Genomic DNA, 14,279 nt, shown 5'->3' with positions numbered 1-14,279 from the left:
TCAGCTGGAGAAGCGCAGCAACTCCTCCTCCCCTGTGGACACAGAGAGGCTCGGGGAGTAGGTGTGGGGTCGTCCAGGGGTCTGTGGGTGGGGACGGTCAGGGGATGGGGATGCCTCATAGAGGAGGGACGGCAGCTTGGGCTGAGCTTAAGCCGGAGCCCGAGGCCAGAAACTTCCGCTTGCAGAGTGACTCGATTATCTCCAGAGTGCGTTCCACGGAATGATCTGATTTTTTGCCTCCTGATTTACCTTAGGTACCATTTTCCCAGTGGGGAGATAAGGCACAGAAATCTTTAACGGCTGCTGTTCCCTGGAATGCTATTCCTGTTATCATTATAGCATCACCACCATTATTAGTAACGGCTGCCGCTAGGTGGATGTGGACCGTGCGAGGCTCTGTGAAGTAGGTACTTTGTCCCATTTTACAAAAGAGGAAACTGAGGCTCAAACTGACACTCAGTGTGGCCAGCCCAAATGTGGCAATGCCGGGATTGGAGCCCAGTTCTGCCCCACTCATGTCCTGCCTTCCCTCTGCCTGGGCCCAGATGCCCCATCCCAGCTGGGGCAAGGCCTCAGGCTTGGCCCCATTTTACAGGTGGGAAACTGAGGCCCAGAGAGTGGCTGGGCTGGTCACCTGATACAGAGTACAGAACTCAGCTTTCCAGACCCTCACCTCCTACCAGGGCTCCCCCACCTGGACCCCGATATCCCCCAGGCCCAGCCTGGCATTGTCGGGCCTCCTACCTTCACCAGGGATGCCACAGTACTCCTTGCACTCCTTCTCTGAGTAGAACTGGTTGCTGTTGCCCTTGCAGCCCCCGTAGATGAAGAGGACGCACTTCCCCTTGGCAGCATCAAATGCCCAGAGCTGGGTGGAGCCTCGGCAGGGGCCAGGGACTATGGGGAGATTGCAGGCCTCTGTGGAGGGGGAGGGAGGTGCAGAGCATTGGAAGTCCTTAGGATCGCTGACCTAAGACCCCCATCAAAGGGCCTGAGCCAGGGACCCTGCTCATCCACAACACCTGGACCCCTTTTTATAGATTGAGAAATGGGACCACAAGAAGGCATACGTGCCGAGGGTCACCCATACCCAAGTGTGCGATTCCTATGACTTCAGGAAACTTGCCCTGGAATTCCACCACTGGAGCATCCTCTCTTAGCTACCTGTTCAATGGGCAGGTGGTCTGTCTGAAGGACAGGGTTGGGGGGTGCAGGGGGAGGTGGAGAGGTGGGGCCACACTCACCCACGGTCCGGCAGGTCTGCAGACACTCCTTCTCTGAGACAAAGTTGTTGCCGTTCCCCATGCAGCCACCATAGTGGAAGGTCTCGCAGGCCATGGATGAGCCGTTATAGAAATACCTCTGAATCATCCCCAGGCAAGGACCTTGTGAGTAGCCCAGCTGGCAGGAATCTGGGGAGGGGCAGAACAGCAGTGCTCACTGACTGTGTACCTGTCACCGGGCCGGATACTTTAACAGGTATCATCTCATTTAGTTTTCATCTCTGCATTAAGAGGAACGATTCTCAATTCACTTTAAAGGTAAGGAAATTGACTCCCTGAGAGGTAAAGTGACTTGCCCAGAGTTACATAGAGCTGAAATTCAAAGCCATATTTGCTGGATTCCAAAAACCCATGCTCATTCCATTCCATAACATGGGGAGTTACCAACGACCCAGAGACCCAACATCCCCTGTGTTGGTCTTGTCTGCCCAAAGACTCGGTAAGGATAGTAGTTGATGATACATTCACCAGCACCCATGCCAGCCAGCCTGACCTCTGCCTTATGTCCCACCCCCATGCCTTTGCTCTCGTCATTCCTGCCCCTAGAATGCCAGAATGCCTTCCTTCCTAAAACCATACCTGGACACAGCATGAATTCCCCTTCATCCAGGAAGTCCTCCTTGATCACCTCGTCCTCCATTTTCTGAACTCCCCCAGCCTTTTAGCTGACCCTCCCTTTTGGGTCCCTCACTTTCTTCCTTGACTGCCTCCTCTACTAGACCAGAAGGTCCAAAAAGATGGTGGTTCGTCCCCGTGACCCCAATGCCCAGCACAGAGTCTGCGGTGGAGCAGGGTCGGGGTTCAGTGTTTGCTGAGAGATTTGGAGAGTGATCATTTTATCAGTCACAAAAGGCATTCTCACGTTCTTGCCCATGTGCTCCCCCACGAGCCCTGAAGGGCAGCTCAGCAGGCTGTTATCCCATTGTACAGATGAGAAAGCCATGTCTAGGAGGCTACCTAGTGATACAGTCAAGCCAAGAACTCGCTTCTCATCGTGGAGCTGAGACTTGCTAAGCTCAGGGACCATGCCTTACACTCCTCTCTCTTCCCCCATAACCGCTGGCCCAGGGCAGAGTACTGGATTTGCCCTTTCTAGGCTCAGTCCTTGATTCTAGCAGAAAAATAAGAAAGACTTCACGGTGATGAGGGCAGCTGGGGTGAGCCAACTGTGGACCCTTCCTCTCTGGAGTGTGGCAGAAGGGGGTTAAAAAAAGGGGGGTGATCATCACCTTCTTTCTTGACGAAATCAGTTACTAGTTGTCCAGCCCCTGATCCTTCCTCTTCCTGGGGCAGAACAGCCCGCCGGGCTCTCTGGGGGAAGAAAGAGAAGAAGCTGTTGCAGGGATCTAGCCACTGCTGCTCCCCTTTACCCCTGGAATATATAAACAAACCACTTGCTTTGGGGATCAGGGTGTAGACAGAAACACTACTAGATTGGTTAATGGCCTGTTTTCCCAAAAGCTTCAACCTGAATTCCAGAATAGGCATCACAAGATAGATTTCTGCTCTGAAATGACAAATCAGAACAATACCTACATATCCAGCTTCCAGCTGAAATGCCCAGAGGAATATAATAATGGAAAAGAAACCTAACCCAGAGTTGGGAACCAGGGAAGAGCAGCATTCCCATACTAGAAACTAAAAGGCATTTCTACACAAGGGAGTGGGAGCAGGAGTGACTTGCAGGAAGGGCTGACCAGACCATCGTTAACTGCTTACAGCGGAAAAGTCATGTGGAGAGTAAGAAGGGACCCCGAGATTGACCCTAATACTCCTAGATATGGGGATGGGGGTGGGGACTGCAGAGCAGGGCAGGCTGCCAAAGCTGTCAAAAGGATCTCTGGGAGTAGAGTCCACTGAGGCACAGTCCCGGGACAATTACAGAAGGATGAGCAGGGACACTGCCGGCCATCAGGCAGTCTTCTTTCCCACAGGTGAGACCTGGAATCTGAAAAGGTAAAACTATAGTAACCTTCAACTTTTCCCTTCTCCTTTGAAGGTGCACCTGAAGCTGTGATCAGGGACTCCCACTGTCTACCAGAACCCATCTCAAGCTGGTTGCACATAGGTCTTCCTTGGTGAGGATGAAGGAAAAGAGAAAAATCATGGAACGAATTAAATAATGCAACTGCTCAGAAGAATCACACTGAGCTGGAGAAATATCTCCACTAAACACAGGGTGTAGGTAAGAAACAGAAGAAAACTAAAACCATCAATGAAATTCGAGATGGCATCGCATCAACGTTAACAGGAGCCCACAGTTATGCAGATGAATAATATGGGAGAAGTAGAGAGTTACGGGAGGTGAAAAGGATTTTGTTAAATTTAACCACACCGTAGGGATAATAAACTGCAGTTTAAAGATTATGAGAAATAAACTCACAGAATAGGAATTCTAGAAGGAGAGGCAAACAATATAGAAATAATAGAAGAAAAGTTTTCCAAGTTGAATAGACTTGAGTTGTTCAATTATAAGGGCTCAAAGGGAAAGAGAGAAAATTAATGAAGAGTCCTATCTCGACATTTCCTAGAGACAAAGGATAAAGAGCCTAGTAGTGGCCCTCAGAGTAAACGAGAGCATTTAATAACAGAAGCGACAGAGCAATATCTAAAGGTTGTAAGAGGGTAAAGGTTGTAACCCAGGGATTCTCCACTCAACCAGGCTGTTGATCATGTGATATAAACACAGAAAGATATTCTCAGGCATGCAAAGATCCTGTAGTTCTCCACCATGTACCTTTCCAGAAAAAAGTTACTTACAGAAATATTCCCAACACTTGAGAAGGGAACCTAAATACAAGAAGATGCATGATGTGGTAGAAAAGAAATGATGGTAAACTAGAAAGCCAGTAAAATAGAGAGTTGAGGTTAAATTGTTGTTAAAATCGTCATTCAACTTAATGTAAATGTTAAAAGTAATTCTCCAGACAAAAGGTGGAAAATATAAACATCAATCTCAGATTATATCCACAAAAATGAGGATGTGGGAAGCCTGGAAGGAAGAAATAAAAAGTAAGCTGCCTTTCTCTCTTTTGCAAGAGAAGTCATCAGTTATTGTTTCATTCTTTTTTGTGTGTGTGTGTGGTACGCGGGCCTCTCACTGTCGTGGCCTCTCCCGTTGCGGAGCACAGGCTCTGGACGCGCAGGCTCAGCGGCCGTGGCTCACGGGCCCAGCCGCTCCACAGCATGTGGGATCTTCCCGGACCAGGGCACGAACCCGTGTCCCCTGCATTGGCAGGCAGACTCTCAACCACTGCGCCACCAGGGAAACCCTATTGTTTCATTCTTGACATGGATGAAGAAGCACAGATTCAGCTGAGATCTGGATTAAGATGGCAGATAGAAATTTCCCTCAACCCTCTCCAATACCGAGCCATCAGCAAAGAATGAATTCAGAAATCCCAGCCCCCAAGTATTGCTCAACACCACTGAAATGAGGAAAGGGGCACAATTTGAAGGAAAAACTAAAGCTCTCGATCCACTGATCTGGAGCTGAACAGGAAGGTCAGCAAGGTTCAGCTCCTGACCTGCCCTCCAACTCCCAGTCCTGGCAAGGCATCAAATTTCTGATAGCTCTCCCTAATACTCCCAAGTCCTGAGAGAAGAAAACTGTGGGGAACCCTATCTTCTTCCTCTTCTGGTAGAGGAGTGGTGAAAATGACTTCTGGGGAAAAAAGAGGAAAATAGAGCCTGACTCTTCCTAAGGGAAGGTTCTGGGGCTACACAGTCAATGCTCCAGGGCATGTCACTGGGGGCAGATGTACCTTGCTGCCAGCCCCGACTAGGTGGAACGAATCCCCATAGGGTATTTATCAGTCCTTCCAGAGAGAATGCAAAGCGAGTGTATTCCAACCAGCTCTGGACTTCAGAAAAGTGGATGGAACACAAAAAACCCAGCCCTTACTCTAAGTTCGGGTGGGAGGGGACTAAGCTTATATTTGCAGGAAGAGAGCCAAGGAATAAAAGGAACCTCCACGCCACCGTATCAGAATAAACAGAAAGTCTATCTAAAACGGACTAAGCAGGAGTCAGAGAAAAAGAAGTGATACAGAAGCTATGCAGACCCACTTCAGAAATGAATGAAGAAGTAGCCTGAGCTAGAGAAACAGCCCAAGAGTCCAGTGGTGGACATGGCCGTGAACTGCCAAGTCCTCCCATCAGCAATGGATTTATATTCCCAGCTACCCACTGTCAGCCCCTGTTGGAGACCACCTCAGCTAAGGGAGCCCTCTCATTCAAGGTCATGCTCCCTTCCCAGACTGATCAACGTAGGGTATTAAGGCTCCGTCCCTTGGCCCCATCATGGGACAACTCCCAAGGGTGGTCCTGGTTCCAGAGCTCCCTATAGGGTTGGTTGAGCCATTGTTGTGACTGCCCTGCAGCTCTCCTTCTGCCTCTGCCCAATCTTCCCTTTGTCTCTTCCGTCCATGTATGTTGATGTAGGGAACCCAACCTAGAAGAAAACATAACTCAAGAAGCAGAAGGAAATCCCTCTTTGGCCTCAAGTTATGGAATTACATAATAAGAACATGCACGTATTAAGACAAGATTCAAAGATGAAATGGTAAACGCTGACAGAATGAGACGAAGAGAGAACCCAGGCCTAAATAAACAAATTGAGAAGCAAAACAACATCGGTTCAGGGCTCGTGAATAAATTAGGAATAGTGAGGAGCAGAAAGAATAGATGCTGCTAAACAGAAGATTGTCATAGACGAGACAGTCCCAGTGGATGCAAATAAAAGCAATTTGAGAAAAGCTAGTGCATGATGGAGGATAAAGATGCTCCAGGATGAGAGAACAAGTGTTCGCCAGATGGCAAAACTCAGCAAAGCGAACAGAATATGAATTCCATATCATGAGAGAGAGCTTCCTGAAATACAGTAGAAATGTCATCTGTGGATGGAAAGAGCACGGTGTATTCCAGGAAGTTTTGATATAGACTCTCAACCCCAAGACATGTCCTTGTTAAGATGCTGACTTCTTATCAAGGAGAAAGTCTGTCCAGGCATCTGAGCAGAAGAAACAAATTGCTTCCAAGGAGAAGAAATATCAGGCTGGCCTCAGGCTTCCCTGCCGCGGTCATCAGTGTGGAAGAACAATGGAGCAGTGCACACAAAGCTTCTGAGGGACAGAAAACATGACCTTAGAATTTGACACTCAAGCGAAATACCCTTCAAGGAGGAAGGAAATGGGCAGACATTCTCAAACAGGGAAGAATTCTGGGATTAAAACACCCATGAACCTTCCTTGAAAACAGCACTTGGTAAAAAAAAATGGCGCTAAGAGATTAATAGAAAGAATAACTCAGGAATGGAGAAGCTGTGTTATATTCACTAAGGGTGAATGTAGACTCCACTAAAATATAGAACTATTACTAGATGTCTGGGAATCGTGGTGACAGAGCAGAATGGGGATGGTATCAGTCTGGACAACGTAAAAGCAAAAGGGAAGAGAAGATGGAACCAAGTTTGGGAGTGAGGATGTCTGTCTTCCAAATCCTGCAAACAGCAGATATTCTCTAAAAGTATACATAGCGATGCCAGCCTCTTAAATATTAGTTCATAACCTTGACTTTATCTAGAGCATTCTTTAAGGAGTAAATCTCTTGTGGATAATAAATATTTATTTGAAGTTTTTTTTAAAACCTTCAAACTTCAGGGCTTTTTTTCCCCTGTCATTCCGCACGGCTTGCGGGATCTTAGTTCCCTGACCAGGGATCGAACCCGGGTCCCCTGCAGTGGAAGTGTGGAGTCCTAACCACTAGACCACCAGGGAATTCCCCAGGGCCCTTTTAAATTCGAGTAAAACTACAAGGAATGCCTTTTAAAATTTAGAAATAGCATCTGTAATGTAATTCCATTTAATAATAGCATATTTAAATCTGTTCCTCTATCTATCCAACCTTCCTTCTATCTGCCCCTCTCCAGGTGTATGCAGGTCAAATTACCGGAGTAATGTGACTGCTGGTAGGTGTTGGGTGGTGGAATTTTTTAAAACTTATTTTTTATACCTTTATGCTGCACTGTTTTGATTCTTTATATTGATCGTATGTTAGTTTTATAATAACAATGGTAATTTTTTTCTAAAAAATATGTAAGCAAACAAATAATATGTTAGCAGTGTTAATTCTATGTAGGAATAAGGACATTATTGTATTTTTTCAAATTTTCAAGAATATGTTTCTAAAATAAATATTACATGTATATATGTACTTATATACACATACACATATATAGATATATACACACACAGCAGTAGACTAAATTAGGGTATATAATTTCCAAATAATCAGAGAAAGAAAGAATGAAGACTTAATATGGCAAAAGGCAGGAAAATAAAACAGAAGAAGGAAGCCCCGCAAATCAAAAGTCAGCACAGGAGAGTCACTGGTTTGAGAAGCTGCTTTGCTCTCGGATTTGCGTTTTGGGGGGATCAATTGACTTTATTTTCATTTATTGCGTATCGAGTATCATTATCTCATTATTGAGTATGTCACTGCTTTTAGGCATTATGCTAAGACCTTTTCTAACATGTCACTGGATTCTAACACCTGGAAGGTAAAGGTAATTACCCCGTTTCACAGATGAGGAAAGTGACATCCAGATGGGGCAGCAGTTAGCCCAATGGCAGAACATACCCATCACTGCCTTCTCTCAACGACCCCACCTACCAGCACAGCAGGGCCTAAGTGGGCAGGGTGGGAATGTGGTGGGGGGCAGAGGTACTCACCGAGAGTGGAGTGGGCGCTGGTTCCTGCTCCCCAGGGACACACTCACCTAGGGCAGAGGACAGGAGAGAGAGGGAATGAGACCCAGACATCCCAGACCCAGACAGGCTTTGTTTGTTCCATAGAGCTAACGACTACGTGCCAGGCGGGACGTGCGCTGGGACCTGTCTTGTGCATTAGCCCACTTCATGGATGGCTCCACCCCCATGGCTTGCTGCAGGTCATTTGCTGGAAAAGTGATAGACTGGTGGCTGCACCACTGTCACAACCTGCATCGTCTCCACCCACAACCAGCATTTCACGGTTGATATCTATTGAGCACTTGCTAGACACCAAGTGCGGCGCTATTGTATTTAATTGCTTTATTTCATTGACTCCTCACAGCAACTTCTAAAGGAGGCATTATTATCCCCATTTTACAGATGAGGAAATGAGGCTCTGGAAGGGTGACCAGCCAGAAGCCACCCAGCTCAATCTGAACCTTGGTGCTCTAACTCCAGAGCCCAGGCTCCTAACCCCAACACTCTATTGCCTCCCAAGAGGTAGCCATGGATTCTGGCTATAACCAAACTTAGACAGGTGGCAGCAGAGGGAACGCTGAATTGGGTCTACTCTCAGCTTCGCCAGGTACGCTCTGTGCGACTTGGAGCAAATCCAGAGGCCTGAGCTGCCTGTTCTATAAAGAGGGGAGGGGGATCATAGCTCAGCTTATCTCAGAGGGTTATGGGAAAGACCCAGGGACTGGGAAGATGTGCTCTGGGGGTCGTGAAGGATAAGACGGGTATCAGAAATGGGAGGTGGGGTGGAGGTGTCACTTACCTCTGTCGGGCATCCTGAAGATGGAGTCCTCAGGGATGCCCACACCCAGGGCAACTTCCCTGAACTGCTCCAGCAGGGTTTCCCGAAGCTGTGGCTCCCGTCCTGCAAGTAGGAAGCAGGGGAGACTCCTAGAACCACAGGTACCTGGGCCGTCAGGGCCTGAGGTTATTTTGCCCAGGGAGTTTCATTTAGGGGAAGTTTGAAAACTGTTGGCCCAATTCCATCTCTTCGATACCCTTATGGAAACCTCAGCCCCAGAAGAGGATGAGGTGTCCCTCCCAGGCTCCCCATCTGGGTCTCCCAACTCCCCACACAGCTCTCTTTCCACTGGTTCTTTTAAGAACCCGAAGGCTCTGGAATTCTCTGGAATTTTCAAGATCAAAAGAAGAGGATTCTACCTCAAATGGGAGACTGAGCTCTACCTCCTCTAGGGAGAGTAAATGTTTTCACCTTCCCTTAACTGGAGTTTTGTCAGAAGGAAAAAGCAAAACTCCCTGCTCTTCCCCACTCCATTTCCCTAAATCCCGGGTCTCCTCCCACGCCCAGCTCCAACGAGTGTATCATGTTCCAGGCCTTTACCATAGAGCTTGGCAGTAATGGTGGGTCCATGGCGGCGGCTGAATTTCTTGGTCAGAAAAATGGCATACTCATCATAGTTGGTGTGGACCACATAGGACTCCATGGTGATGTTCCATTCTGCATGGAAGATTCAGGAAGACAAAAAGATCAGTGGTCAGAAGGTTTCTAGCCTGAGATCCTTCACCTATTCACCCACACATCATCTATTCATCCATCCTTCTGTTCACCCATCCCTTCCATATATTTATTATCCGTCTTCACTCTCTCCCTCTCCATCCATCCATCTCCTCCATATATTCATCATTAATTCAACCCCCATCATTCCATCCATCCATCCATCCTCATCATATATCAATCCATAAATTCATCCATTTTCTTTTTCCTTCTTTTTCTCTTTCTTTCTTTTTCTTTTTCTTTCATTCTCTTTCTTTCTTTCTTTCCTTCTTTCCTTCCTCCCTTCCCTCCCTCTTTCCTTCCTTCTTTCCTCCATCCATTAATCCATCAATTTATCTATTAAATGATTGATTGACTACCCCACTAATCTACCATCATATTTATATTCACTTACCATTTTTTAATTCTCTCACTCATTTATTTATCCAACCCCAAACGTTCAACCCCTGACATGATTATTTGATGCATAGACCAAATTCAGTAAACATCTGCTGGATTAATGATTAAATTCATGTCCAAGTCCCTCTGTCACTTGGCACCATACACACTGTATATGGTTGATGCCTAGCAAATTTTTATCAGCTGACTGCAGGTGCCTAACACGAGGACTGATGAAATCTTGATGTTATCCTTAGCATTCAGCACCATCACTCAAATTCTGGATGAGCACGTGCATGGCAGGGCAGGGGCGGGGGGAGGGATAGAGAGAGAAAAAGAAAGAAGGAGAGAGAGAAGGAGAAGGAGGGGGAAATTTGGAGGGAGGCTAGATGACTGCAGAAAAGTGGGAGGAAACGTTGTAGGGGCAGAGAGGGCTGAGGCAGAAGGAAAGAGAGCTTAAGACATCAGGTATCTTTTAGCAAAGGAGGGAACTGTAGATGTCTCCTTTGACTCAACTTACTGGGTTTGTGATAGAAGAACTTTCCGTCAGTGCCTGTTTTCTCATAAGCCCCAGAGATCGCCTCACAGACACCTTTCCTGGAAATGAACAAACCAAAAGGAAGGTAACTTCCGGCAGAGACCATGGTCCTGACACCCCACTCTCCTGCAGGGTCCTTCTAAATGCCTTTTTTTTTTTTTTTAATTTGGAAAGTAACATTTCCAAATATCTGGTTTAATTCTCACACCAGCCCTGGGAGACACAAATTTCACATGCGGGAACAGAGGGACAGAGAAAAAAAGGAACTAATCCATGCTAACCTGTTGGTAAACCCAGCACTAAAAATCAACTTCCTTAAGCACATCTGCACATCAGACTTAGGCACCATGAAGTCAGAATGATGAATTAACACATTAATTCATGTATTACTTTTTGTCTCTCTCATTTTCCTCATCTGAGAAATGGGGATAATGATAGCTTCTACCTCACATGGTGGCTGTGAGGATCAACTGAGATATTATATGCAAAAAGCTTAGAGTAAACACTATGCACTTATTAGGTATTATTGTTACTATGATTATTATTTATCTTGTTAATATTTAATGAGCAGCATCTATGTGCCAGGCACTGTGCTACATGCTGGGGATACAGAGGAGGGCAGGACAGACCCTGTCCCCTCATGGAGCTTATAATTGAGTGAGGTGGGTGGGCAGGCCAGGGGCAGATACAGTCAGTGTGAGAATTGCCACAAGGGGCGGGGTGGAGCCCGAGGTGCTCCGAGAACACAGAAGAAGGCATGTAACCTCAACCTGGGTTGGGGGGAGTCAGGGAGGACTTCCTGGAGGAAGCGACAAAGAACCTGAGTCCTGAAGGATCCATAGGAATTAGCGCAGGGAGGTGGGGAGAGGTTTTCGGATAGAAGAAACATCCAATGCAAAGGTCCAGAGGATGGAGGGTTCCAGGGACTGAAAGAAGGTCCACTTGGGTGGGTCACAGAGTACATGGCAGAAAGTGGGGCAGGGAACAGTGAGTGCTTGGGGGTCGGGGGCAGGGGGTGCTGAAAGGCCACGTTGAAGAGTTGAATTTTATTCCCAAGGGCAACAGGGAGCTCTGGAAAGGTTTAAGCAGATTTGAGTTTTTGAAAGGTCTTTCTGGTTGCTGGGTGACGAAAGGATTGGATGGAAAGTTGGCGATTAGAGGTGGGGAGAAGTGTAGAGAGGCTACTGTAGACAACCAGGAAAGAAAGGGTGGTGGCTTGGTCCAGGGTGGTGGCGGTGAAGAGGAGACAAGTGAACAGACTGGAGGGATTTAGGAAGGGCAGGGACAGGGCTTGATGATGGATCGAATGGCCGTGGCAGTGGAAAGAGGAGTCTAGGACAGCCGCCTCCCACCCAGCTTTCCAAGATGGTGGCGGGGGAGAAGGGCCCTTACTGAGCTAAGGGCACCCAAGGAGAAAGAGCAGGTTGGAAAGCAGGCACAGTGTTGGGGGCGTTGCCCTTGAGGTGGAGGTGGGACAACTAGAAAGGGCTGCCCTGGTGGAGGGCAGCAGAGAGGTCTGGAGCTCAGGGCCGAGTCCTGGCTGGAAGTGGAGACCTGTCACTTTCTAGGATGGGGTGGTGACTGAAGCCAGGGCAGGGGGTGGGGTGGAGGTGGGTCCCCACTCACCGCCAGTGAGTATTAGTCACGCTGATCTCCCTGTCCGTTGCTCCCTCTCCCAGCACCAGCGAGCTCATGGTCATCTTGTCCTTGAACCTCTTCAGCCACGGGCAGGTGGAACCCACGGCCACGTGGAACCATTTCCCGTAGATCTAGGAGGCAGCCACAAGCTCTGAGGATCTGGACCTCGAGGAAGATTTGGAGGATATCTGTCCCCCTCCCTCCTCTCAGTGACTTCTCCTAAGTGATCATCCTTGTCTTACAGGTAATTGGAGGCTACAGGGCTTCCAGGGAGGGTGGAGCCCTGATGGAGGAACTCCAGGCATCGCGGCCAGCTTAGGACGGAGATGTGCAGGTGGACCCCACCTCGCTGGCAGAGGGCCTGACTCTGCTGAGATGTAGGATCTGGGCTGCTCACCTGGACGGGGTCCAAATCTCCAAGCCTTAAGGTCATCATCCACCACCGCTCCCCAAAAGCAGGAGTCCTGTCTTCTACTCCTCTGGGGACAGGTTGCTCACCACCTTGCACACAGCCCATACCTCCGTGTCAGAAAGTATCTCCTTTCCCTAAGCTGCGTCTGACCCAGGGCAAGCCTGCCGCCTCTTTCTCCTGAAAGGGCCCTCAGGTCCCCGCAGACCTTTCGCCATCCCTGACCACCAGAGGCCCTCTCCTCACGCCTCTCCTCCACAACCTTCCTCATCCCTGAACATAAGCAAAGTCCTCAGGCCAGCACGGCTACAAGGGTCTGACGGAACCCAGGATGGTGGTAGAGGGGCAGGCCCCGTTCAAGGTCACCCAGCGCCTCGGGCAGAGCTGGGGCCGGAGGGCAGACTCCCCACACACAGCGCCCTGCCTGGGCCTCTTAATCCCACCAGCCTGACCTCTGTCGTGCTTCTCATCTCCCCATAATCCCACACGTAGGGCGGAGGACCCAGGACGGGCTAACAGAGATGCTACGAGTGAGGTGAGGACTTGAAGGTTGAAGGGCTGCGGGGTGGAGGGTCACAAAAACCTCGGTGCTGCTGGGGGCTGCAGGGCAGCAGTGGGCACCGAGCCTTTTCTGGGTGGGTTCTAATCAGAGCATGGGTTCCCCTGGGAACCCGAGAGGGCAGGTTCAGACGTGAGGACCTTTGACTCAGAATGTCAGCCTGGAGGCCCACAGAACGGTGCATGCAGAATTGTAGCTTCAGCAGATCCCTGAGAGTCTGGGCAGCAGCGAGGGCCCTGAGGGACCCATGCGTGGAGTTCCAGATGCGGAGACTGAGAGCCCGGGGCCTAGGACTTGCCCCTCCTCCGCAGCAAGGCCCAGCCGCTCGGACACCCTGTCATCGCTGCCAGAGAGGCCAGCCTTACCCTAGACAGGTCGAAGTTCTCCTGCACTTGGATGTCGTCGGGCAACGTCGTCACAGGGCTGGCACTCACCGCCAGGCAGGCGGTCAGCTGCAAGAGCAGGGCCCGTAGACTCTGCATGGCTCCGGGCTCCTCCGCCTGGGGTGTCACTCACGGGCTCCGTCTGGGGACAGGAGAGCCACCACCTGCCTGCACGAGGCAGCTATGGACTGGGGCTGGGGAACGGGCCTGTGGCTGTAGATGACCTTGCTGTTTGCTCTGTTCAGCCGGGACCAATCAGGGCCCCAAGGCCAGGGCCAATCGATCCCTTGTAGTGCCCAGGCCGGGGTCAGGGTCCCGAGGGGCCAGGGTGGCTGCTTCAGAGGAGCTGCTGGCCAAATGCAACCCAGTCCTGGTGCAGCCGGGCGCTAGGTTCAGGCCCCATGAAGGCTTCCCCAGAAACTCCTCACCTGTCCCAGGTGGGATGAAGAGACGGGCAGCCCCTGGCCCTTCCCGCTGGGTCGTTCCACCTGGGAGCCAGGAGGACAAGCCTGACTGGCCCATTTCTCACATGAGAAAACTGGGGCCCGGGGAGAGGAAGTGACTCAGCAGAGACAATAGGGAGGTCTGTGGCAGAGCTGAGACGAGAGCTCGGGCGTCCTGTCCCCAGAGTTCCTTCTCTGACCCGTGGCTTCCCACAGCCCTAGCAAATAATAGTAGAAATGATGATGATGGTGTTCACAGCTTCCATTCCGTGAGCACCTGCGTGTGCCGCTGTCTACCAGCACTTCACACCGGCCACGGAATTGATCATCCCCACAACAACCTCGTC

General features: G+C 49.5%; 1 protein-coding gene across 1 annotated transcript; it reads right to left on the bottom strand.

The window, feature by feature from the left end:
- Positions 1-13,588, bottom strand: AMBP (alpha-1-microglobulin/bikunin precursor). The gene is made up of 10 exons (XM_060154544.1): positions 13,472-13,588; positions 12,127-12,269; positions 10,483-10,559; positions 9,411-9,527; positions 8,832-8,933; positions 8,015-8,061; positions 2,513-2,594; positions 1,245-1,412; positions 745-918; positions 1-32 (listed from the first exon to the last, which is right to left on the bottom strand). Exons 1-10 carry the CDS (start codon positions 13,586-13,588, stop codon positions 1-3), a joined length of 1,059 nt encoding a protein of 352 aa, XP_060010527.1.
- Between the last annotated feature and the right edge of the window lie 691 nt (positions 13,589-14,279).

The sequence above is a fragment of the Lagenorhynchus albirostris genome, chromosome 7 (assembly GCF_949774975.1).
Source record: "Lagenorhynchus albirostris chromosome 7, mLagAlb1.1, whole genome shotgun sequence".
NCBI classification, from domain to species: domain Eukaryota; kingdom Metazoa; phylum Chordata; class Mammalia; order Artiodactyla; family Delphinidae; genus Lagenorhynchus; species Lagenorhynchus albirostris.
The sequence above is the reverse complement of the archived record's forward strand: the minus strand, read 5'-3'. Positions and strand labels throughout refer to the sequence as shown.

Coding starts and splice junctions, on each gene's coding strand:
- AMBP (XM_060154544.1), bottom strand. CDS start 13,588: ATGCAGAGTCTACGGGCCCTGCTCTTGCAGCTGACCGCCTGCCTGGCG. Junction 8,062..8,831: donor CTTCAGGATGCCCGACAGAG/GTAAGTGACACC, acceptor CCTCTGCCCTAG/GTGAGTGTGTCCCTGGGGAG. Junction 2,595..8,014: donor CAGCGCCCACTCCACTCTCG/GTGAGTACCTCT, acceptor TTCTTCCCCCAG/AGAGCCCGGCGGGCTGTTCT.